The sequence below is a fragment of the Alligator mississippiensis genome, chromosome 13, assembly GCF_030867095.1.
Source record: "Alligator mississippiensis isolate rAllMis1 chromosome 13, rAllMis1, whole genome shotgun sequence".
NCBI lineage: Eukaryota > Metazoa > Chordata > Crocodylia > Alligatoridae > Alligator > Alligator mississippiensis.
In genome coordinates, this window is record NC_081836.1 from 54,299,898 (window position 1) to 54,325,277 (window position 25,380).

General features: G+C 53.4%; 1 protein-coding gene across 7 annotated transcripts in view; it reads left to right on the top strand.

The window, feature by feature from the left end:
- MPRIP (myosin phosphatase Rho interacting protein) overlaps positions 1-25,380 on the top strand; it is a 132,791-nt gene that overhangs the window by 48,233 nt on the left and 59,178 nt on the right. For all 7 annotated transcript variants that reach the window (XM_059716797.1, XM_059716798.1, XM_059716800.1 and 4 more), the window contains exons 4-5: positions 15,576-15,727; positions 21,768-21,852. In XM_059716797.1, the coding sequence (XP_059572780.1) occupies positions 15,576-15,727; positions 21,768-21,852 (237 nt within the window). The remainder of the gene's footprint in view (positions 1-15,575; positions 15,728-21,767; positions 21,853-25,380) is intronic.

Consider the following 25,380-nt stretch of genomic DNA (forward strand, 5'->3'; position numbering starts at 1 on the left):
CTGCCCACCTGCAAGGGAAAAGATATGGTTTCCCGTGTTTTTCTCTTTTAAAGGAGAATCCATTTTTCAAATTTGATCCTTTTTTTAACATTTGTTCGCAACCCTTTCATACATTCCTGCGGCCCACTTTTGGGTAGTGACCCATGGGTTGAGAAACACTGCTCTAGAGGACCAACATCATGTCCAGGGCAGCACTCAGCTTTGATGCCAAGAGCAGCCTGAAAGCCCAGATTCCCCACAGTGCCTTTCTCCCTTTTTCCTGGGTTTTTGAGACAATCTTGGAGGGAGGGAGCTTTGCTTCTGTGTAGATTTTTATTCCATAAGCCTTTGCATGGGGTTTAAACACTCTCATCAAAGTGTCTTCTGCACCTTCCCTTAGCTGCCCTAAGCATTCTGAGCCAGGTAATTCCAGGGGACAGGCTTCTTGGTCTGGATTTGGTTAATGAAGCCAAGTGTGTGGTACAGCTTGACCTGTGAGGAGAGGTGACAGTGCTTTCAATCCTTTCAGTAAGTATAGGGTGGCTTGCTTGCAAGGAGCTGGTCTTCTAGAGCAGCATTGGCCAAAGAGTGTGCTCCGAAGGGATGTGTCCATTGAGTCTTCTCACAGCAGCTACAACGGTACATCCCTGGCAGGACCTAAAAATACCCTCCTGGCTTAGATTTTTGGTCCATCTAAACTGGCTGCCTTCTGTGAGAGGTCCCCAGTCCTTGCCTGGTTCAGAGGAAGGTGAGAACCCACTATGGGTCGTCTAGTTTCTTGTCCAGTGTAAGGGGTGAACCGCACAGGACAGCGGTGCAAAGACCAGGGCATCGGATGATCTGGAGCCCTGAGTATTTGGACTGGTGTGAATGGGGGTAGGAGATGAGTCCTTCGTGGAACGGGCTGTTGGATAGGAGATCAGGTGGGTGGGTGACCTGGCAGCCGACAGCCAGGAAGCAGAGAGAGAGAGAGGGCCAGTGCCAGCTCTGGGAAAATAGCATCCCCAGTAACCTGCGTCCTTCCCACAACATACGACGTAAAGCACTGTGATCTTTTGCCTCTAGGAACTTTAATTACATTTAATAAGCATTATCCACAGGGGAGCAGCCATAGACAACAAAGCAAAGCGACTGACTTGCTCAGAGCTATGTTATTTCTTATGGAGCTGGGACTAGAATCCAGGTCTTCCAGCTATTCACCCAAGCCCGTCTCTAGGAAGCAGGCAGGAGCTGGTCACCCTGTACTTGTGGGTTGATCTGTTGTGTCCTTGGCTGATGCTGGCAATGGAGTGGGAAGCGGGTAGGAGGAAGGTCGCTCCACACACATGTCTTGGTGTTCAGAATTTGTGGAGGCCTCAGGAATGATTTTGTTGCTTGGCATGTTCAGATTGACGTGCCAGGGCCCTGCAGCCTTTCGGGTGGTGGTGCTGGAGTCCAGGAATGCTATGCTCGTTGCCCTTCCCAGACTCAAATTATGGGTGTTGATCAAGGGCCGAGTAGTTGAAATTCTCCTCTCTTGCCCAGCTGCCTCCCTGGCACTTGTGGGACAAACACGCCATGCAGCATGGGCTAATGTAGCTCCCTGACATGTCCAGCTGTGCTTAGGTGTGTCAGGAGAGTGTCTTTCCCTACCCCTTCCCCATTCCACATCTTTTTGAGTGACTTTGTTTTAAGATTCCCAGCCAACGACTTGTGTGGAAAGAGGGAAAATTGCAGTGTGCTGGTGGATGAGGGGAGAAGTGTGCGCACATCTGATCTTGGCCTCCGGTTGGAGTCCAAGTGCCACCGTTTCAAGACAGCTCCTGGGTTTCTCAGTGGGGAGGTCAGAGGCCTGGACGGATCCAGCTTCCCAGTAGGGTGGGCTTGGGGGGGCTGTTGCTGGGCCCTGCCAGTCTGGCACACGAGGTTGCTCTTGACCAGGAAGAGTTCAGCCTGTCTCGGGCTGTGTCAACATGGCGGTGGCAGAGTACCACCATCTTTGAGTATAATGGAAACCCAGGTCTCAAATATGGCATAAGTGGCTCCCCTTAGGGTGTCCTCAACACTTTATTTCCACCATTAACACGTGTAGAGCAAGGGCAGCCAGGGCTTATTTCCTCTAGCGTGATTTACCACGGTATAGACATGTCCTCTTTCTGCAATGAGTGCCTCTGGTGACCTAGGCTCCATGTGAGAGAGGGGCCTTGGTGCTGCTTCATTACCTCTGTGGTGTGCCCATTGCTTAGGTGGGTTTTGCAGGCAAGTTCAGTTTCTGGCAGGCCTCCGTGAATGGATGGATAGCCTTTCGCAGTGAGGGGGCGGCTCGCTGTTCACAAAGGACTCACACAGTTCTGTCTTTGAGCACGTTCCCTGAACAGAGCCTGGAAACTCGCTTACATGGCTGGAAGCCCAGAGACTTCTCCCACCTCATGTCTCAGTTTACCGCCGCTGCTGGTAAAAACCAGAAGAGCAGCCTCCCTGACTAATTCGCTTGAGGGAGCTGTGTTGGAGATGGGATTCATCCCACATCCAGGTCGAGAAGAATCTCCCCTGCACCAGACTCTTGCAGCAGCTGGATTTCCAGTGCCAAGATCACTCCTGACATTCTCGGGATGCTCCACAGACAAATGGCAGATGTAGATGGGTGGCCATCCTGATGCTACGAGCAGCACCATCGGGGGATCTTTGCCCTTGTTCTACATAGCTGCATCACAGTGGTCTCGTTTCCTTCCAGCCAGCACTGAGTAGGGTGAAGCAGGTCTCCGTGTGGATGTTCCCATTTCCCATGAGCTCCCTGGGTCTTTCATGTCTTGTTCCCTCCCCACCCAGGGGTAAGTAGCCCTGAGTCAGCCTGGGGCTGCTGTGGCTTTGACTTACTAGCCCAGGGGCTGCAGTGCTGGCTCCAGCTTGCTGCAACAACTCTTTCGGTTTCGCTTATGCTTTGAGATAGATAGGCCTGGGGATCCCTGGATTTAGGCCTAGAACTGGCAGCAAGTTCCGGGTGCCAAAATCCCTGGGGATCTCTGGGGTAGGAAGTGTTGCATTGGGTGTTTCCACGATCTCTGTATGTCCCTGGTAAGATCCAGCAGGAAGGCTGCCTGTGCGCAGTGATTCAGCTTGTCTCTTGCTCTGCGGGTGATAGGAGCAGACAGGGCCAATTTGGAACCAGGCAGTTTTGAGTTCAAGTATCAGAAGCCAAATGAGCCTGACCCAAAAGACGACTAAAGTTTCTTCCCTGAATGGCCGGCAAAACTGAGATCCTTGGCCAAGCCCCTGTCTCTCTCTGTGTGCACAGTAATGGAGCGTGAGCTCAATGGGCTTTTGATATCTTCCTCATTGCCATGGCAACCCCCTTGCATGCCGCGGATATTTTCTTCCTTTTTGACTGGGGCTGGTGGGCCTCGATCTGCTGTGCTCCTGAGGACGCCGGCCTGGCAGCTGAGCACAGATGGGGATGCCTGGCTCTTCTTTCCCTCGGCCGCTCCAGGGAGGGGAAAATTTTTTGCATTTTGAATATTTAGTTATAATCATCATGTCTCAGTCCTGACCGACCTGGGGCTGCAGCATGTTCGGTTCGCGTTGGGACAGGTTGCTTGCCAGCTCCCTTGGCACAACACTGCCAGCCAGAGTCTGCTTTTGGCGGTCCTGTGCTTTTGATTTAAGTGTGGGTTCTCTGCTAGGTGGGAGGCATGGGCCGAGCTGTAGCAGTGGTCAGCGTGGGACACCCGGCTCTGCCATGAACCCTTTGTTTGATCTCGGGCACATTACCCTAGCTCTGCGTTTCTCTTTCTTTAGACTGCAGGCAATTTGGGGCATAGAGAGAGAGAGAGAGAGAGAGAGTGTGTGCGCATAAAATAACTAGAACCGTGTCCTGATTTATTTTATTTTTTTTTAGCTGGGGCCTGGCACCACGTCAGCTATAGACTAGACTGAGATGGGCGTGGCCCGCTCTGCTCAGGCCCTAAGCTCAGATGGAAACCGCAGTGACTACCAACTGTGGGGCGTTGCCAAGCTGTGTCCCCCTCTTTCTCCCCGTTTTCTGCAGGAGACCTCATTTGGGTTGCTTCAAAGATGTCCCATTTCCTGTTCCTGGGAGGACAGTAAGGCAGAGCCTTGCGTGGAGGGTTTCCTTAGTTTCTCCCCGGTTGTAGCAGCCATTTTGAAGAGAACAACCTTGTAAAAGTGAGGCAGGGTGTGGGCGGTGGGTTGTGTGTGCTTGTGGCAGCTGTGCCTTGCACCGTCCAGCAGAGAAACTGTTATCCAGCAAGCAGCAGCACTCAAGTCCAAGTCCGGACCTTGCTTTGAGGTGGATAACAGCTGAATGCTGTGTGCACGATGTGAGAATCTCCATATAAGGCCAGGATTGCTCCAGATCCAGCTCCTTCAAACAGCCCCCAGCTGAGCCCTCGCTGAGGAACGCTTCCACCCCCAGCTGGGCTCTGCAGGGAGCTGAGCTGGGTCAGTTTGGGGACCTGGCTGATCCCGCAGCCTGGGCTGGTCTCCAGGGGTGGATCCTGCATTCAGAGCTGGGAAGAGCCAGGGAGGATGGGGGTGCAGGGTTCCTTTGTGCCCTCCCCCCAAAAACCCCTTTGGATGGAGTTCTGTACCCATTTCATAGATGGGGACCTGAGGTGCCAAGTCTGGGTCTTGTCCAAGGTGGCTGTGTCGTCATGAGACTTGCAAAGGGAGCCCAGGAACACCTGGCTCCTGGGGCGATGCTCAGGCTACCCCAATCCTCCTGCCAGGGCTAGTCTTGCTGGCAAGGCCCCTACCCTGTGTTTAGACTCCCTGTCTCGGGGAGTAAACACGGGTTCTTCTTCAAGGCAACCCCTGGCTGAACTCACTACCCCCAAGTTTTAGACTTCTCTTCCCCCTACCTCACAAAATGCTATACAGAAAGATATTCCTTTTCCTCCTGGAGGGAGGAAGCCTGGAAGTAGTGTGACGCTTGCTTTATCTCCCGGCTCAGGCCTGAGGAAAGCTGCTTCAGGGGCCTAGTGGGCAGAGACCAGAACCCACATGGACAGGGTTTGCCCCCATTTTCCAGGGGTCCCCCATTCTCCGTCTTAACCAAGAGCAGGAACTTCTCACCAGCCCCACACATGAAGGCTACACAGGGCATGGGTCGGGACCCCAGGCCTGGGGGGCAAGGTGGAATGGGACTGGTTATTGCTGGAAGCACAAAGCTCCTTGCTGACGACTGAATTGCAAAGGGAGTCGTGTCAAATGTGCTGTATGGATGACCAAGGGAGAGGAAAGCTAGTGCTGCAGGAGGGGCAGTAACTATGGATATGGCAGACCTGCGTTCCAGTCCTTGCCACAGATGTCCTGTGTGACCACGGGCGAGATTCGCAGTCTCAGCTCCCTGGGGATAATAGCATTGCCCTGCCTGCCAGGGATGCCGTGAGGATGAGTACGTCAGACCAGAGCAAGTTTAGGGGCAAACATGGTGGGGAGAGAGGCTCTAGGGTAACTTAGTGCAAATTGCCTGGCAGGAAGGGCCTCTGCCTGGGGCCCCTGTGAGTCTAATGCCAGCTTTTCATGAGAGGCTGAGAGAGATGCTTGGGCACCACAGGGCGTGGGGCACTCTAGAGCTGCTGGAAAGATGCAGGACAGATGGATTTGAATCCTGGGAGCTCCCACTATGGGCTGCTGGGGGATGGGAGACAAGGGCTTGAGAGGAGGCTGCAGAAGGGAGAAGGTGAGGACAGGAGAGCCAGATTTCAGAAGCCAGATCACTTGACTGTGGCTGGGGTGGGCAGCTGGACCATGCTGCAAATGGGGAGCAGGAGCTGAGGCAGGGGAGGGAGGGTGAGAGCCTGGTTTCCTTTCCCCTTTGATGACTCAGTGGGTGATTGCTACAGTCCCTGCTTTTGCGGAGCCAGCTAAGGTCACTTTCAAGAGCCTTTGTCTAATTTAATAAATCCAGGCTGCTAAGCCTGTTAGATGATCTATAAGAATGTAATGAAATCTGCCCAATAGAGAGCACCCGTTCCAGGGCAGTCGTATTGATAGCATTGTGTCTAGTGGCAGGAAGCACAAAATGCTCATTAAGCCGTGCCATTGTCCCAGCGCTAGTCACATGGTGCCACGGAGGGTTTCACTGCAAGGGCAACGCAGAGTCCCTTGAGGCTTCTCTCCAGCACAGCCGGGGAGCACAGAGACCAAGGCCTCGGGGCCAAGGGGCTTACAGCTCTGATGCAGAGAGGGGCCCAGCCTGGTTGCAGAAGAGCCCTGGAGGGGGCGTTGGTGCTGGTTAATTCCTTCCCCCGAAGTTTTCTTATTTGGGTCCTCGTTCATTCACCAGCTCCCCGTAAATGTTTTTGCTGGACTCCAGCTTGTTTCAGTGCTCTTTAGTATCTGGGACAGAGTCAGAAACCCTCAGACTGGGGTGGTTTCCAAAGAGGAGTTGTGCCAGAGCCTGTATCCTGGAGCAATGGTGGTGCCATCAGGTTGGCGTGAGAGTTCAGTGGGTAATAAACCTTGGTCTTTCGTAGCAGGGCGTTTGGATGCTGGTGCCAAGGCAAGCCTCCTGGCGTGGGAGAGGAAGAAATGAATCTTTGTGGTTCTTAGCAGAAAAGTAAAAAAAAAATTTTGTTTGCTTTTTTTCCCTCCCCCATCACACTTGCACACACACTTACACCCCTCTTTCCCCCCATCTGCATTTGTTAGATAATTGTCCTTTGCATTTCAAAGATAGTAATAGGCCATCTTTGTGTAGATCAGCTGCTAGGATGGCAGTCGTTGCCAGCTCAAAGGAAGGACATGGTGGTTGGTTAGACAAAAACATTGGCGAGTTCAGCGTTGTGCTCTTGCTGTTGCTAACACAGTTGGGACTGGGCTGGTGCAGGCAACGGTGGGAAAATAGGCAAAGGTCCAGCTTGGACAGGACTTGGGGAGCCTGTAATTGCTGTAGACAAGTATCTTAAGCTTCCAGCCTTCTTGAAAAGTTCATAACCCCGCGCTGCTTCCTCTTCTTAGAAACGCATGGAAATCAGGGTCAGCCCCAGATGAACCCTGTTTATTTATAGGACCAAGCTTCTGCATCCTAAAGATGAGCTTGTCTGTGCAGGATCTGGTACTCTGAATGCGGACTTAGCACCACTGCTTCTGTTCATGTCTGGCTCTCCCTTTAGTACGCTGCTAGCTGGTCATGGTTTCTCTTAAACCCAGGATGTATTCAGAGGGTTTGCTTCCTGGTCTCCTAATCAACCGGCCTCCCCAGAACACATCTTACCACCTTGTTCACTCTCAGCATGGGAGGGAAACAGCGTAAGGGGCATTTGCTGGAAACCAGCCCAGTGGCCGTGAGTAATTCAAAGGCCCCTAATTGAAGTAGTTGGTGGATCTCAGTTCAGTTCCCATGGGACAGGTGCCCATATCAAAACAGCTCCCAGAATAGGCACTAATGAATACCCTTGGCAGGGAGGCCAAGGACCAGATGGGGTCAGAAAGACTGAACCAGCTCTCAGAAGTGCTTGTTCCAGGTCAGGATTGTCTGGCATTGGGCAGACATCTGGCTTCATCTTCTGGAGCCTTCTGCTGGCACAAAAATTTTGGGAACCCCAGTGCTTTCAAGCTTTGAGCTTTGGAGAACTGTTACCGGACCACCTTCCTGGTCCTGCCTCGGTGTTCAGCCTTCTTCTTGGGAGACGATGGATACCAAGCAGGGCCAAATAGGAAGGTGATCTCAGTCCAGCAGACCCTTTCCCATGGTGTTAATGGGGATGTCCTGTGTGCATGGGTTGGCAATGGCAGCTTTGGTGTTCCAGCCTGGGCACATGGCTCTGCTCCATGTGGTTTCTCAGGGAACCAGACAGCTGCACTGGTTTGACTGGAAGCCCTGAAACTTCAGGACAGTAACAAAAGGAGAGGCCAGCCTGGCTGTGGGTGAAATTCAGGAGCATCTCATGCAGGGTCAGTGCCTTGTCCTGAGTTCCTCCTTCTGGAGTGAGGCTTCGAGGGGCTGTGAAGGGTCAGAAGCACCTCCCTGGACTTGTTTCTGGAGAGGCTGTTCTCTGTGATGGCTGAGGTGGGGAGGATCTCTGAGAACAGACCTGCTAGCAATGCCTGGAGCAGCCGAAATACAAAAGGGGCAGATGGTTCTCATCCTTCAGGTCCTTGTCCTAAGCCATGAAGGGTACTTCATCAGAGTGATGAAGACTCCTTGGCTGATCACCCTCAAGGACCCCATAGCCCATCAGAAGGGTTCCTGCTGTGAGGGGTGGATTGTGCTACCATGCAGTGCATCCAACGTCACGTGAGGTCTAGAAACAGTGCTCCCAAGCTGATGGTGGCTTTGACCTGGGTCTAAACATTGGTTGCTTTATACAGTCCTTCGTAAGGTTTAGCTCTGTGTGCCTATCAAGGCCTTGATTCTGCCCCCATTGGCTTCAGGAATGCCATGTTGGGCCTGAGTAACCCTGTAAGTCTTTCAGGGCCTAGATGATGGATTAGGCTACGGTAGAAGGGGCCGACTCCTTCATGCTCCATCTGGCTTGCAGAGAATCCTATGAGCTTATGCTTCCTGTACGGTAGGGCCAGGAGACTGCTGACGGCTGCCTCCCGTCTCCAAGCACGTTGGGTTGGTGCGTGTGGGTAGATAGTGGAGCTGCTTTGTTTAGTTTCCTGAAGAACGCAGAACTGGGGACACTTTATTCCTTTCCTGTTGGCTCTGATGTTTCCATCTCGCCCTGTGCCGTCAAAGATGGAACCCCATCAGGAAATGATTCATAGCTTGCACAAGGCAGGAGGGAGGTGGAGGGGGAGAGACAAACATCTTCTGCGTGTCCTTCTCCGCGGAAGGTCTTTGTGTCTCATCCAAGTTCGCTTGGAAGGCGGGTTGAGTTTATAAAAGTGGAAAGTACAGCACAGCGTGTCTTGCATCTCCGTACTCCTGGGGGTGGGGAAGAGTGTGTAAGCTTTTGTGTTGGAGCCATCCTGCACGCCGTGGGCGCGCATGTATATAAATATGGATCTGTCGGACCCGAAGGGAACGCTAATGCAATTCCTCCCTGGCTGCTCTTCCTCTGGTGATAATGAACAGCATGGAGGTCTGCCGTTGCTCATGCTACGAGCGGGGGCTGCCGCACCCTCTCTCAGCTCTGGCCTGCTGTATACAGAGCAATAGGCAGTGTTTTGTGTTTGCTGTTTTCCCGGTATGGGGATGCCCTTTGGTGCACACATGGCTTTGCTCACTGCCTCTGTGTACTTACCCCTACCATGTCCTGGAGTCCTCCCCTCCCACCTCCTCCGGCTTCCCCGTTGAAAATGCACGTGCGTAATCTAAGGATGCCGACGCTCCATGTGTAGGCTCCCAGTGATGTCAGTGGGGGAGCTGCAGGCATCTAGCAGGGACACAAGGCCTGAAACCTTCAAGGCAAGGGCTGTCATTTCCCTTTCATTGCTCCCTCTCGTTGGGGAATGGGGAAGATCGTCCCATTGTAGGACATGAGAGCCCAGAGCACCAGCCTTCATCCTGGCCTGCTAATCGTAGGCCTGACTCAAATCCAGAGGCCTTCATTGACTTCCATGGACGTGGGGTGAGGCCCCAAAATGAGCATCCACATGTGGTCCTTAGTATAAGGGGTCTGCTGTCCGAAGGGGTGATCGACATGCCTGCCTCGTGGTTGCTCTAAAGCACCTCCCGTTTTAATTTTCTCTAGAGGAGAGGCAGGAACATAAATGCAGCTTCAGAACCAGTTGGGAGAACTGGCTTTATAATTCAGTGGGTCTGCTGCTGGGAGTGGGGCCAGGCTACACCCCTGTAGTTCATGGGATTTTGGGGCTGTCTGCTGATCCTGGGGACCAGTTGATGCAAAGCCCTGTCTGGTTGTTAGTGGATTGATACCTGCAGCACTGCAAAGCCTCAGAAATTAAATGCATCGCATCATGACCAGCCAAGCCTGCAGTGCGCTGGGGGGCATCTCGCCATCTCAGGGGCTTTCCAATGCTGCTGTTGCATCACAGCTTCTTCTAAAGCAACCTGGGACCTGGAAAAGAAGACAGGCCAGCTCCTTGCAGGGCCACCATGTGAGAGCCTCTCTTAAAGTTGCTCTTTTTGTACCCTGCAGTACAATCACTACCCATCCTTTATAGGTAGCCAGTTATTGTCTTCAGATGTTGGGGAATTTGGGTTGCAAAGGCACTGAACCAGAAAAACCGCCAGTTCACCAGGGCACTGCTTTCCCCTCCTGCTCAAAGTTTTCTCTCTAGTTCTTCTGTTGTGGGGTGTTTTTATATTTCTTTCCTGGCCTCTGAGTGGGTGCTTGTCCATCCTGTGGTGTTGGCACTTACCTAGCTAGCCTCCAAGTGACTGCTCCGACTCCACAGATAGAAATAAATACATGGGACAACTTTAAATAATTCCTGGGCTGGGCTCCTGCCTGCCCAGTTCTATCTCTTCCTGGGAAAAGGCGCAACTGTGTGGGGAGGACGATGAGCTGTCCGGAGAGGCCAAGGAGCGCACATCTGTGGAGCTTCTAATAAGCAGTTGCATGACTGGTGTCCGCTGTGCCAGTGGTTTTTCTCTTTCCTGTCTCCTGTCTTGCAGGCAGCTGTGCGATGAGGCGGCTGGTCTGTCCACTGCAGGGCACAGGCATCTTTCAGGATCGGTGACTGACTCAGGGGTGTCTGCTCCTTCCACTTAGCCCTGCTGGCAAGGCTGCTATTTTGAAGAGCTCTTTGCTCCAGGGAGGCTTCTGATTCCTGTTCCCTCCCTGAGTGGGCATCCCACAGGCGAGGCGTATACCTTGACTACACCCTGTTACAGGAAGTCTGTTGCCTGGCCAGGTCCTCCCCTGCCTTGTCTTGGCTGGGCCCTGTGTTCCTCATCTCATGGGCTTGTTTACTGGGTCCCAGTTGATTGCGTGATGCTGCAGCCCAGGCAGGGTGGTGGCACCCTGGCTCAGGCCTGGCCTGTTTCCCTCTGCTCCCACTCCTTTGCTTGTCTGCTCCAAGCATCCTCTGTTTGAGGGGCGGCTAGAGCAGGTGTGGGGGCTGCTTGGCTACGTTGGCACTAGCAGAGGAGGTGGAGAGTCAGCACCGAAAACTCTTGCTAGCGAATCCACCGAGCAAACCAGGTCTGTGCTCTCTGCTCTGGCCTTGTCCATAATAAAGAGTTGGTAACGATGCATAACTGTAGCATAGACAGGGTGCCAGAGTCTCTAGTCAGAAATCTTGTGGTAGAGGCAATGTCTTTAATTAGATGAACTAGATAATTGCAAATAAAAAAATGATTTGCAAGCTTTTGGGCTCATGCACCCTTCCTTAGGCAAAGGAAAAATACAATGATTGTAACATTTCTCCCAGGTAGAAATTAAACTTCATATTGCACAGGAGAACTGGAGGTTGGTATAAGTTCTCCTGGGTAGAAAAGTTCATTTTATGCAAACCAGGCTTGGATAAAAGTTGAATCGGTCTATTTAGCTCACAGGTGTCTGATGGCAAGCAGGTGTCTCTAGTCTGCTGCTGAATTGAACAGGATGCGCTTTCACCAGTGCAAGGTTGGGGGAGGGAGGAAATCCTTTCATGCACCCTGCTGTCTGTGCTGTTGCTGAGATCGGATACCACCAGGGATGATGGAAGATGTGGGTACCGCCTTTGCCCTGCTGAAGCACTGAGCGCTTGCTCTAGTCAGCTTGGGTATTTGTGCAACACAATTGGCAAATATTGTGAACTCCTCCAAGGGGATGAGATGGGAGGACCAGGGATAGGGTTTGCGAGGAGCTGCCTTGCCCTGCCCTAACTTCTTCGGGGGAGTGTTCCAAGTCCACACCTGAAACCCCTGCCAGGAAGTTTTAGGATACAGATAGCAAAAGAATGAGTGAGTCAGTGGCCAGGGGTGCCCTTTGTGTTGGTAAATAACTAAATTCCTCATGGATAAGTCTCCTTCTGTCCTGCAGGTTGGCCGGGCTCTTATCCCTGGCAGAGGAATGGTCAGGGCGGGGAGTAGACTCGAACCCACACAACAATCCAGTGCAACCTCCTGGTTCTGGAAATGCTCGTTCCTCCGAAGCCAAGCAAGGAGAAGAGGTTTCTGGAACTCCAGTGGGAGCTGGAGGAGGCTTTTCCCTAGGATTTTTATAGCTACCAGAAAACAGGAGTTTAACTTTATTGTTGTGTAAGACAGAGAAAAGCCCTCTTCTGAATAGACTCCTCACGGCATGGAGTGAAAACCTCAGGCTGCATTTCCAGAAACAAGTGACATTGGTCCGTGTCTTAACCAGATCTCAAAACGCTATGTAGACAAAGGCTGTGGTTATCAAAGGAGCCTCAGGGTGCTTAGGTGTCTGCTTTTTGGAAGAGGGACCTGATTTCAGAGAGCGGACAGTCCACCTCTAGATGCCAGGCCTCTTTCAGGTGCCCAGGTGGGCACCTCGGTGTTGACACACCCCAGATCACTGGTTGTCTGATCTTGGCTGAAGTCTGGTCCACGTGGTCTTTTTCTCCTCTTCTCTGGCAGTTTTGCTTGTTAGATTATAAGTGGGCCAAGGACCATTTTAATCTGTACAGTGCAACACTGTACCTGATTAGTCCCCAAGCACTACGGTAATTAACACAATTAAGTCTCAGCATTGCTGTGCGGCAGGGAAAATATTTTCTGTGTGGCACAGATGGGCAAACTGATGCAGAGCAGAGCTAAGTGATTTGCCCAGGATCTTAGTCAGTAGCAGAGTCGGAGCCAGCTCTGGGACTCCTGCTTCCCAGTGCCATGTGCATACTACTGGACTGTGCTGCCTTTCTTTTTCTTCCTGTTACATAAAAAGGATCGGCTGCTTCTGAAGGTATTTTGCTGGCACCCGAGCTGGTTTCCATGGCAAAGCACTCTGCAGCACTTGCCAAAAATAATCCTCCTTGCTGGCCTCGCCATCTGCAGGGGGAAGGCAGGAGTGCCAGGAGGAGGAAGTGCCAGTGGGGCGGCTTTTGGATGCTTTCTCCATGCCCTCTCTTCCACTTCAGAGCACTTGAAGCTTGTCGGTCCCTTCCGCTCGCCACTTCGTGGCTGTGGTTGTGGTCTGAAGTGGTGTCTGAGGGGAGCAGGCGAAGCCTGAGCCTAAAAGCAGAGGTCCTGAGAGCAGCCCAGCGGTGGAGCACTCGCTCCTTGGTGCCCCAGACTCTGTGTGCGGAGGTGGGGAGGGTCCGGGGTGTAGGCAGCTGTAAGCGGGCTGAGCCAAGGCTGGTAAGCTTCCAGCCTGTGCTATTTGGGGAGTCAAGGAAGTCAGGCTTTAAAGGGCTCTGTGTGGGAGGCTGCTGCCAGCTGAGGCAGCTGGTGGTGGTGATGGGAGAGGGGAGCTGCGGGGGGGCCGCGTTGGAGGAGACGCTCTAATCGGATGAGAAGGGAGGGCTGCTCCAGATGGACCTGTCAGCTCCAGTCAGTGCTAACACCTCTTCCCCAGCCGCTGCCTGCCTCGTTCCCTCTTCTGACTCCATGCAGACTCCCTTGGCTCTTCATCTCCGTCCTGCACCTCCTCTTCCTGCTGTCCCTTCTTGGACCCTCTCTGACTTGTGCCAGGAGACCTGAGCCCCACTTGTGACAGGCCCATCACCCCCTTCCTTGTTGCCTCAGTTTTGTGGCCATTCCCCATCAGGGAGATACTGCAAGGGCTCTGGGCAGTGCTGGCATCTCTACCTGTCCTGCAGCTGAAGTGTGGGGGCGGCGTGGGTCCATTGCACCCTCCCCGTATGTTTTCAGATGTCCCCTCATGGGCCTGTTGGGGCAAAACCAAGCCTCCTCCAGGCATTTGAAGATGACAGACCTCTGCTCCTGTTAGCAGAAAGGAGACCTCTCCAGGTAGAGACAGTTACCACCATGCTCTGTTTGTGATCTGGAAGGGAGCACGTGGGAACACAGCCGTGGCTGTAAAGGCAAAGCAGGAGTGTCTGCCCTCCAGGGCAGGGAACAGCGAGCTAATCCCTTGCTTCTCCCTGCTCTGGGTCTGACGGGCTGGGGAATCCTGCCAGTTGCCTCTGGAAAGGTTCTGGCTTTTGTCTGCTGCCTGGATCTGGGGAAGTGGGGCAAGCTGCTTTGGATGACGTGTAAGAGCAGAGAGCCCGTCTTGCAAGTGAAGGGACGATCGGATGGGGTGGAATTAGGAGCCCACCAGGGGAATTAAAGGCATCAAAGCCTCAGCCTGTGTTTGCACAGGGATCGGTGCTCCGTGCCGGCTATGCAGGCTCCCCCAGGCAGGGATGCCTTGGGAATCGCGCCTTGCCAGTTGTAGACGCTGCCACAAACCAAAGATAAACAGCAGCGTTCCAGCAGGGCTGGAGCAGAGCGAGCTGGCTGCCTGAGTCTGCGGGAAGGCACCGCTGCTTTCCCAGGCCTCTGATAAGGAGGCTCTCGTCTTCGTAGCATGCAGCTCTGGGGCGGCCCTGTGGTTGGTGTTTCCTGCCCTGGTGTCTTAGTGCTGCTCATGAGCAAGTGCAGAGCCACTGTGGACGCAACTCCTCGAGTGGTCTTGGCTACTGGGACCCGCGTTACCCCTGCCATGGAAACTTGTCCCATGTCTGGGGGTGCTAAGGGTGGTGACAATTGTAGGTCTTAAGGCCGGACAGGGCCGAGGTGTTAACTGTGTTAATGAATCGTGTAGAAGCTTTGTACCCAGGCCTGGTGGTTTCTGGGTGCTTTGGCATCTGCCTGCTCCTCTGGAGAGAGTGCCAAGTGGCCACCTGCTAAACATGAGGGTCTTGAGCTGATGCACCCAAAACGCATAGGCCCTTTTGAAAGCTGGAGCCTCGGACTCCAGCTGCACTTTGTTCCAGCTGAGGGAGAAGGTGAGAGTGCAGGGGTGGCGCTGCTGATGCTGCACTGTAAGCATTAGGACCCAGGTCTCTCAACGCTGGGTCTTGCAAAATAAACCAGACCAGAACCTGGTCCTCTTCCCTCAGAGATCTTGCTCAGAGCTCCTAGTGCTGAGCATGGTGACTGTAGCCCTCAGACCGCGCTCCAGCACGTCTAGTCTGTGCTGGGCTGGGAACGCCTGCTCGTGGCAGCTACCTGTCCCCAGCATTGTCATAGGCAGTGTCTAGTGGGGCAGCTCGAGAGGGTCATGCTAGAAGACCTGGAAGAGGCAGAGGGGAGTACCATCAAACCCCAAACCAGCTGCAGGAGGTTTTTGGGTGGGGGGAGGCTGTGACAGGCCAGCTTGGGCCTTGCGGAAGGGTAATACTTAGAACAAGGTGGAACAGCAAATAGAAGTTTGACTATCTGAGAGCTGGTATTGTATCCAAGCACAGAAGTGCTGGTGGGCTCTGGCAAGGCCCCCACAAACCCTGTGAGGGTGCAGAACTTGCCCTGGACACGCAGGGGAAGTGCTGTCTCTGGTGGGAGTTGGGATAGAAAGGGGTCAGATCTGTGAATTGCCATGACTCAAAAGCTTCCAAGGGGACAGCTTGACTGATGCTTTGCATGGCTGAAGAGTAACAGGATGGGATGGCTGGAGCCAGCCCCAAGAGGGAAGTGGCAGAACTGTGACTGGGGTGGTCGGCTGGGCTCCCTGGGGACCTTGTGAGTAGACAGGTTTGTTGAGAGCAGGGTTTTGTGCCACCAGCTGTGGTGCCTGGCTTCGTGCTCAGCTTCTCTGCTCCCCTTAACACATCTCTCCTCTCTCTTCCAGCCCACAACCCTCCCCCAGGGCACCATCAACATGAACCAGTGCACAGATGTCGTGGATGGGGAGAGCAGGACAGGGCAGAAGTTCTCTCTGTGCATCCTGACCCCCGAGAAGGAACACTTCATCCGAGCTGAGAACAAAGAGATCATCAGCGGGTAAGCGGTGGGCCTGGGGGGAGGCCAGGCCCACCTTTCTTTAGTGTGCGCTTTGGAACCGGGGCCCTGAACAAGCCAAATTCAGTGTTGAGTCTCAAAGTCGCGGGCTCAGATTGCTTGCTGCACATCTGGGCTGGCGTGCTCACTGGGGGAGAAGTTGGAGGGATTCAACTGGTGCTTAAGGTATGTTGGCAGTTGCTTGCTAAAGGATGATGGCACAGGTTGCTCTCAAGTCCCTCTTACCAGGAAACCTTTATCTCCTGCCACTTTTCGTCCATTCCCCTTTGGCAGAGGCAGGTTTTCCTCTTCTCCTCCTCTCCCTTCCTCAGACCCCCACGACCCTCGCATGCTCACAGCAGAGCAGAGGGCAGCGTGGCTCCCTGTAGCCGACTGACTTCCTGGCTTCAGGGACAGGATCGATATTCAGACCCTAAGGTTATGCCTGCAGTGTCTCCCCAGTGCTGTGGGGCCACCCCTCACAAGCATGCCCTGACCCCCACCATCTCGTGTGTACCAAACCCAGAGTGATGAAGCCGCTCTGGCTGTTCTTGACAGGTGTGCGTCCCACATGCTTGGGACTGGGGTTGGCCTGTGCCTGTGGGAGCAGGCGGGCAGGACTCGCTTGGAAACCGTAGAATGAGCACAGGGGACTCAGCATAGACACACATCCTGACGGTCACTAGTTACTATTGAAAATCTTGGCCTTTGCACCAGTTCCTATTGTCTGCTGTTGATGCCTATCTCGTGCATTGACGTAAAACCACAAGGGTGTTTGTGAAGAGGAGAAACTCCAATTGCCCTGTGCAATGTCCCTTAGTGCTTTAGAAATGGATGGGTTTGGAGTGGGAGGGAGACTGAACTGATCCAGGAAAACATGGGGGCCAGCAGAGCAGTCCTCAAGAGGGCTTGGTGGTCTTGGAAGGGGATGGGTTAGAAGGGGATTGATAATAAGGAGGCGTGTTATTGTGTGGCCACGATTATACCATGGGATCCTGAGCAGTGACCTAGTCGGCTCGTGCTCCTCACAAGTGAGTCATAATTGTGGGTTCCAGCACCTAGGTGCATTTCATTTTCTGAGCACTTTGCCAGGATCCTTCAGCATCTATTTAAGGCGTGCCCTGGCTTTCCTCAGCCCTCCTTGTGCTGCTTAATTATCGCATGGTTTTTCTCTCCTGGTACCAGGCCAGGAATGAGGGAGGATGCCTCCTGCCCTGCCCCTGTTCAAACACTTGAGTCTCTCCTTGGCATTCCCATCCTGGTCTGTTCGGCTTTCTGGAATGGGGTTTGTCTAGAATGTTTTCATGGTACCATGCGTAATGGTTGTGAGCCCTGCCATGTGCCATGGCTTCCCACGGAGCCTCCTGCTACTGTGTTAATGGCCCCCTATATGGATAGCTGTGTTTCTCCTTGCCTGCATGTCTAACATGGCAGCTTGTGCATTGCTTGCTGTTTGCATGGCTGCAACAGTGAAACTAGCTTGGTTGGTTTCACTTGTTTCTAGCTGGGTCTTCCTTGCCCACCAGCTCCGAGCTCAAGGGCCTGATGTTTGTGGGATACATTTAAAGGTATGATGGCCCCTTGAATCAGGTTTTGGTCTGAAAACATCATGAGGAGCTACCTAAAGAAAGTCACTGCAGTGGGAAGGTTTGGCAAACAGGCTTGCTCTCTCACTGCCTCGGCATTGTGCATTTGACAGCCTTTGCCACTGCCCTTGCTGGTGTTCGCCTGTCACAAGTGGGTCAGTTCTTGGTTGCTTCTTTGTGGTATCGCAGTCCATTGAGCTGCTTCCCAGGCTCCGCACGGAGATCTGACTTCTGCCAGAGTCCTGGCTGCTAGGACGTAGACCCAGCAAGCTGCTTTTAGTGCTAGGCCACTGACTACCTGCCATTTAGGAGTGAGCTGTAATTACTGAGTGACTGGAGACCTGGTGATCCAGGGGAACTAATTGATCCTCTGATTTCAGGGGGAATTCTCTTCTTTAAATCAACTCTGAGATCTTGGGCCTGATCCTGTTGGCCAAGCAAGGCTTCCCTCCAGTGCCCCAGGCCTGGTCTCCAGAGAGCTGTCACCTGGCCCGTGCTTCTTGAAGGCATTTGCTCCCTGTGTTTTTGGTTCTTGTTGTTGCAGCTGGGGCAAACCTCTGCCTGTGTTTGCTGGGAAGGAGAGTGGAAAGGGTTTGGTGGATCATTTTTTTGTCCCCTCCCTCCCTGAGCTCCCAGCAGAGCCGCTAACCTCAGAGGAAAATAAAAATGATGGAGCTTGCTCGTTCCCAGGCCTGCTGCTGGGACTGTTGCCTAGCTACACCCAAGGTTAGGCTGCTCAGGGGAGAGAAATCCCGTGTGTGCGTTTTCTTCCATCCTCAGGTGCTGGAGGCTGAACCAGAATCATTTCCCTGCCTCCCTGCTGTCCCCTGGTGGGCGAGGAGCAAAGGGAGCCTCGGGTTTACCTGGTGGAGCAGCAAAGGCAAGGAAGAAAGGACACCTAGTCTGCATGGCGAGGGGCACGGAAGAACCGTGGCAAAGTACTCCTCGCCCCACAGATCCCAGCCCCCAGGGCCGTCCCCTCCTGCAGTTCTCTCCCCGAGGCAGAGGTCCCATCCTCCCCTTGCATTCCTCCTGCTCGGGTGCTCTCTGTTGCCACTAAGGCCCCTCACCCCAGCTGCCGGGTGACAGCATCCCCACCCCACGTCTTCTGCTGGTGCCCTTGGCTCAGGCTGAGAGCTCCCATGGGTAGGGCCCTGCCTGGCTGGGTTCACCCACCCAAGCAGTCTGTTAATGGAGCAAATGGATCCAGTTGGTTTCTTGTTGGTCCTGGGGGAAATCCTGACATTTCAAACCAGGTTTTCATTGAGAACTGGAACAGAAGGTCAAATAATAAAGGCCACTGCCCACCTAACTCCTCCCTCCACCCCCCCAAAAAAAAAAAAAAAAAAAAGAAGGTGTTTTCAAGCTGGAGATGCTGGAACAACAGATTCTGATGCTTTGCATCTAAGCCATTGGGTGTTTCAAATCCCGTGGTGTTTTCAGAGTCTCTGGATTCGACAGCTGTCATTGCGACAGCATCTTCCCACGGAGGCTTTCAGAATGGTGCTTCCTGGCAGGGTGGCTTTCGATGTGAAAAACGATTCACCCAGCCCTGCCTAATAACCAGAAGAGGGTGAAGAGCCTCCCTTTCATATCCCTCCTCCACGCCCCATGGAAGTGTCTCTGCACTTGTTGGGTTCTGCCTGGGCTGGATGGTAGGATCAGCCTTCCAAGGACATTGTACTTTGGCCTTTTACATGCTTACAACTATTTCCCTATCTCTGTGGGTGTGCATCTTGCCACCAGCTGCCAGGGCTGGATTACTGATCAGACCTGGAATCTCTAGTTTATCTTGCGCTGTCTTGGTCTGTTGGACTGTAGCCTCCCTCACGTGCCAGAGTTGTCCTGACCCCTCCCAAAGCAGGAAGCTGAGGAGCCAAGCGCTGGGCCACAGCTGCTTGCTTTGCCTCTCTGGTGTGCCACCGTCATGAGGGTTCCCACCAGCTGCAGAGCCAGGATGCTGTGGAGGAGCCTGCCTGGAGCCCCCTCCCTGTCCCTGTGTAAGATGAGAGCAGATCAGGGAGCCAGGTCTGAACAGGTGGTTGGGGTAGCAGGTAGCAAAAATGATCCCAGCTGTGGTGCCATCTCTTCTCTGGTGCAGTCCCGGAGAGGCTGGGTGGGGAGGGGACAGGAAAGGGCCTGTATGTGCAGTGATTTCCCTCTCCCTCCTTTTCCAGCCTTGGTGCCAGGCCTTGCCCCAGTGCGCTCCGGTCTTCGTTGCCCAACCCACCTGTTCCCAGTTGGAGGAAGCAGCGGGCAGGGTTCTGCTCTAGGGACCAAATGGTGCCTTGGGCTGGGATTACAGTAGGATGGGGCATTGCTTTGATTTTTAACCCACGTCAGGGCTTGTTTCCTGAGGTTGCTCTCTGGGCACAGGATGGGGGATTGTCATTTGGGGAGACTTGGGGGGTCTCTGCATGAGGCAGTACTGATGAGGCACTTGGGGAAAGCTGGCGGTCTTCCTTAGATGGGGTGGTCAGCAGCCTGGTCCGCACTTAGGCAGCTATAACCTCCCCATACTTGCCACCAGGTGCCAATGTTGCCATGGCTAGAAGCCCCTGGGCTTTAGGTGCAGCTGCAGGAGCAAGTGTTGCCCCCGTCGCATACCTGCAGCAGGCTTGTTTCCCCATTTTGTCTTTTTTTTGTGCCCTTGACATTTCCCCCGTGAATCCTACAGGAGTTGCTTTGGGAGCCGAATGGAGTAAGGGAGCAAGCAGTTACCTCCAGGGACTGCTCAGATCTGTTCTACCAGCCTGGCTCCAGTTTCTGGGTCTTTAGCACGTGCTGGCTCTGCAGCAGCTCCTGCTTTTCCCTCTCTGCTGACACATGACTTCCCAGTCTGTAGCTGATTGACAGCATTACAGGCTCTCTCAGCGGGTCCTGCTCCTCTGACCCAGCCTTTCCCAAAACGTACAGCTGTTCCCTCGTCTCCTCCTGTGCTTGGCTTTTCTGCTCTGTCATGCCCTGGAACATTGCAAAATGGCCCTGTTTCTCCTTCCTCTTTCTTCCCCTGCACTGTGTGTCTTGGCTGGCTCCAAATCCCAGCTCAGCCTGCCATTCCCAAACCCTGCTCTGTTTGCTTCTGGGAATGCTGAGAGAGACGCACGCTGAATAGCAAGGTGGGGCTGATTTATTGCGCCTTGGCCCAGCATCTTGCTTCGAAGTGCGGCATTTGCTTCTGACTGTGAACATTAATCATCCCAAAAAGTCACATTTGGTTCCAAGCCAGGGTAGTTTCATTTGCAATTGCAGTGCGACATCAAGACTTCTCCCCCCTCAGTTGGATTTGTTTTATGCTCATTGCATGCTTCTGGCATTTATTGCCTAACCATAACCCGGCTGATGTGGTCCTCCCAAACTGTTACAACACCCGCTCTCAAGAAAAAAAAAAGATATAGTGAACTGAAGCATGGAACATTTGAATCAGCCATTGTCATCCTGATTGAGCCTGAGTTAATTGAAATGTAAGGGCTGCTTATCAGGACATGGCAAGAGCCTGTAGAGAAATCCACAAAGCAAGTGATGCATGGCAAGTGCTGGGCTTTTTAAGAGCGTTTCCTTTCTCTCTCTCTCTCGTGGGTTGCTTTAGAGTAAAATATACAGGGAGCATGGAGTTAACGTTGGCATCTTGGGAAGTAGCATGCAGCTGGTTCTCTCTAGGCAGGTGTATTCCAGGAGGATCCAGCGTAAGATTTCTCTGATGTGCCTCAGTATCTTCTCCTCTTTCCTTGCACACTCCCTGCATCGTTCCAAGTCCTTGTCTCTCCCTGGAGCAGAGCCTGTGCCAAACTGTGCCTGTGGTTTTTGCAGTGAGGCCAAAGCTTCACTTAAAAAATGAGGACAAGACTCAGCAAACTTCATCCTGCCAATGATCTCAACACTGGTTGCTCTCGGAGTCGGCCCGGCTGGCGAGGTTCAGGGCCCGGTAGCTCAGAACTAGAAGCCGGGGGTGGCAAACCGGGTTCTGGAATCCTTTTCTGCTGCACCTCCGTGGTTTCTGAGTCAGTTTGTTCAGTACTGTTCTGTTCCTTTCTGCGGCTACCCCCTCTCCTCCAAGAGTTGTTCTTCCTCTTCAGGCCTGTGGTTCCTGGCGACTGGGAAGATGAAGAATTTCTGGGTAGCATTTTGCTGTGCTGGCCCTAACCAGCTCTGCGAGGTTGAGATTCTCTTTGTGCCAAGTTCCAGCTCGGAGGGAATTTTTATGGCCAAGTTATAAACCCCTGAAAATAGGGGTTAGTAATGGAAATGCTGACGCCACCCAAACTCCTAACAGCACGAGTTGTCTTGCTGGAAGGCAGCCGAGAAGTTTCTTGTAGCGCTACGTGGGTTCCAGGGAGGTGGCTGAATAGTGTCCACCTGGCTATCATGGTCAGACTTGCCAGTCAGACAGAAATGCATTATGTGCTTAATTCTTGTTGCTGCCTACCCTCACCACAGCTCCTTCTGTTTGTTTGCAGGTGGCTGGAAATGCTGATTGTCTATCCAAGGACAAACAAGCAGAATCAGAAGAAGAAGAGGAAGGTAGAGCCCCCAACTCCTCAGGTAACCCCAGGTGGTGATCCCCAGTAATTCACTGTGACCTGGAGATCTCTTCAGTGACAGGAGCCCAGTAGGACTCAGCCTAAGAGAGGGGATGATCTGTCTCGCCGCACTGGCTGCTCTCTGCAAAGCAGGTTCAGGAAGATCCTCCTTGTTAGCCAAGTTGATGTGAAAACTGGGCTTGTGGCTGGAGTGCAGCTCTTCAGCATGCAGGGGGTTAACATGGTGATGTCAGGGTAGCTAGGATGGTGTGAATTAATTTCCAGATGTCACTTCCCAAGGTCATGTTCTGCTTCTCCACCTGCTTTGAAGATGAATGGTCTTTATTAGCACTCATTAGCGTCACCCTAAATCTCTCTGGTAGCAGCCAGTGCTGCAGCAGCTGCATTTAAAACCCCTGGCTGCCCCCTACCCAGCTGGTATGGGAGATCTGGCTGAGGTCCTTTCTGGGGAGGGCAAGCTTCATTTGTCCCCAACCCCCTTATACCTTCAGGTGTGGTCCTTCCTGTGCAAGCTGTGCATGCTGCTGGGTTTGGTTGTGGTGGGTTTGTGCATCTAGGAAGGGTTTTACAGCTAAGAACAAAGTTGGATTTAGGTGTGTAACAGTGTGCATGTGTGTATGTACTGGGAAGCTTGCCTCTTCCCCAGCTGCTGTCTCCCATCCCCAGCACAAATGGCATCAAATCCAGAACACATGCTCAACAGCTGATTTGTAAAGCCTCAGACAGTTTCCTCCTGGGCCTGGGGGTGTGTGGGCATGGCGTGGAGGGAGGCTGGGAAGATGAGGAAGAGATCCCAGCCGTTCACAGGCCTCTCGGGCAGAAACAGCCCAGGAAGGAATTCCTCAGGGCTCCAGTTACCCTGAATGAGATGACCCCCGAGATAATGAGAATTAAAGGAAAATAATAAAGGCCTGGGCTGAGCTGGGAGCTTTGGGGGCTGGAGCTGAGCTCTCCAGGGACCCAGCGACGGCTTTGCACTCGCTTTGACTATAAATGGTAAAAGCTGGGGCCGGCTGTGACTCACTCCTTCCTGCTAGTCTCCAACGTGGACGGAGTGGGGGAGAATCCCACAGATCTGGAATCTGACCCCATGGCTGGGATAATCTCTGCCTGGATCTGAGAATGGCCTTGTCCCTGGCTTGCCTTGACCTATGCGAGTATGTCCTGCCACTGGCCTGGCTGAGTGGGACCGGCTGCGGGAGCTCACCCAGCAGATCCGCATGCCTACCCAGGGGCTTCTGAGAGCTGGGCAGGGGGTAGGTTGGAAAATAGGCCCAGTCCCTTTCCCCTTTCTGGGGTACGGTCGTCCTTCAGGTCCTCCTACATAAAGGCTGTAGGATGTCCACACGGAGAGGGCCAGGGCTGGCTCTCTAGTGGGAAAGAGCAAAGCTTTTGACTCCCACCATGAGGTGTACAGGGTGGGAGAAAAGATGGGGAAGAAGCTTGCTCTTTTCTTTATATTAACTCTGGCCTGGACTCCCCCTCGGCTTCCATCCCCCTAGAGTAGTGGTTTTCAACCTTTTTTGGATTCAAGGCACCCCCCATTGGACTCGCTGCACCCCTCCATAATGTCTGTGAATTGAATGGCACCCCATTTAAAAATGAATGTACATATTACAATATTTACCTATCGCCCCAGGGGCTGGGCTTTAGGGCTGGGGGTCGTCTAGGCAGGGACAAGACTGAGCCTGGCTTATCTGCTTGTCTCCTTATGTCTTGGGGTACTCTTCAAAGGATCTGGCAGCACCCTGGTTGAGAGTTGCTGCCCAAGGTGCTCTCACTCATGACACTAGGTCTTCTTGGCTCCCCCTTAGAGCATGGAGACAGCTTGGACTTGGCCAAGGGAAGCCCCTTGAGAAAACTTGGCATTGCTGTGACACCTGCGCTGCTGTGGGAGCTTTTTGCTCCATCACAGGGGCCAGCTGAGCTCAGAATCCCCCTTGCCATGACCCCAGCTCCTCTGTGCAGGGACTTAGCGTGTCAGAGCAGGAGCTGCAGCCTGGGAGCTCCCCGCACACGTGCACGGGGAGGAGTGGAAACGTTACACGGCGATAAACACAGCCCCTGAAGCTTTGAGGGGGGAAGGGGAGAATGCAGCCAGAAAAACATCGTTTTGGGTTACGTTTCATTGCCATGGCAACCTCTTGGAAACCTTACAGGATCCTAGCTCCTGAGCACCAAATAAGGTAAGCGGCTGTGAGGAGACAGCACGCTGCCCGGCAGAGGCGGCGTGGTGACACCCGCTCCTGGAGCGCTGTGCCAGGCTGCCCAGGTGTCAGAGAGGACAGGCTGGGTGCCAAGCAGGGAGTGCCCCTTCCCCACTGTGTGGTCCAAGGTACAAACTCAGGGCTTCCAAGGGGGTAAAAGAGACGAGGCTAATGCTACCCTTGTCCTTGTCTGTGTGGCAGAGAGTGGGCAGCAGGGTCAGGGTGCAGCGCTGGGCTGTGCTCCCTGATGGGGCTAGGTCCGTGCTTTGGAGGATGCTGTGGCTGGCTCTGTGCTTTGCCGAGAGCTTGTGGCAGACACACACATGCTTTCTATTTGTGTCCCAGCCTCTGCTCCCTGGCTGCTCTCCGATCCTCCTCCCTGGCTCCCTCACCCCTGGAAACTCATGGCTCTCACCATTGCTTTTTGCTTGCTGGTCTCTTCCTCTTGGCCCTGGTTTTGCAGCTAGTGCTGCGTCATGGCTTCATGTCTTTCCAGCACCTTTGATCCCATCCATCCACTCCCCAGGGGTCTCTGTGACCCAAGAGCAACCTTCTGGTCTTGCTGTTATCCTCAGCCCCTTCTCCTTTGGGGCTCCCGTCTACAACCCTCCTCCCTTCCCCCACCTCTATCACTGCTCTCAGCCCCTGCCTCCCTCTCTTGAGGGTGGCAAGACTGGGCTGGGGTATTTCTGACCACTGCTGTGCTGCTGCCTAGTGTGATATGGGGTTTGTACCCGAAAGCTCGCAAAGAAGAATTTTTCCAACTATTTTAGTTGGTCTAATAAAGGATATCAGATTTACCTAAAGAATCTCATCTGCATATGGTAATACCTGCTTCCATCCTGCCCTGTCACATAAGGGGAGCACTGGGTGTGTGTGGATGGGCTAATTGAGGGGCATGAGGGGTTAGTTTGCTTGTGCTCAGGTCCTGATATGGATTAGGCTGGCCCCTGGCAGTGGCTTGTTGACATGTTGGGTTTAATGAGGGACGGTACCAGAGCGCCCACGAGTGCTGCAGAGACTAGGGACTCGGGTGTCTGGGGGTCAGTTCTTGCCACAGCCTTTCTGGGTGATCCTGGGCAAGTTACCTGCATGATGGATAAAGTCATCAATGGGGCCACTTCAGTGAGTTAGATTGGGCCTGTCTGGCAGAGCTGGTCATACAGCAGCATCTCTGTTTGCTCATGTGCTGGGGTGAAGGGGGCACATGTGTAGGGTGAGGCAAGTGGTGGTTCCACCCCCGTCTCTTAGAAACCGCTGAGCCGAAGCCATGGCACCTGCCTTGCCTGTTGAACCAAGTTCAGTAGCAGAACGCAGATGCC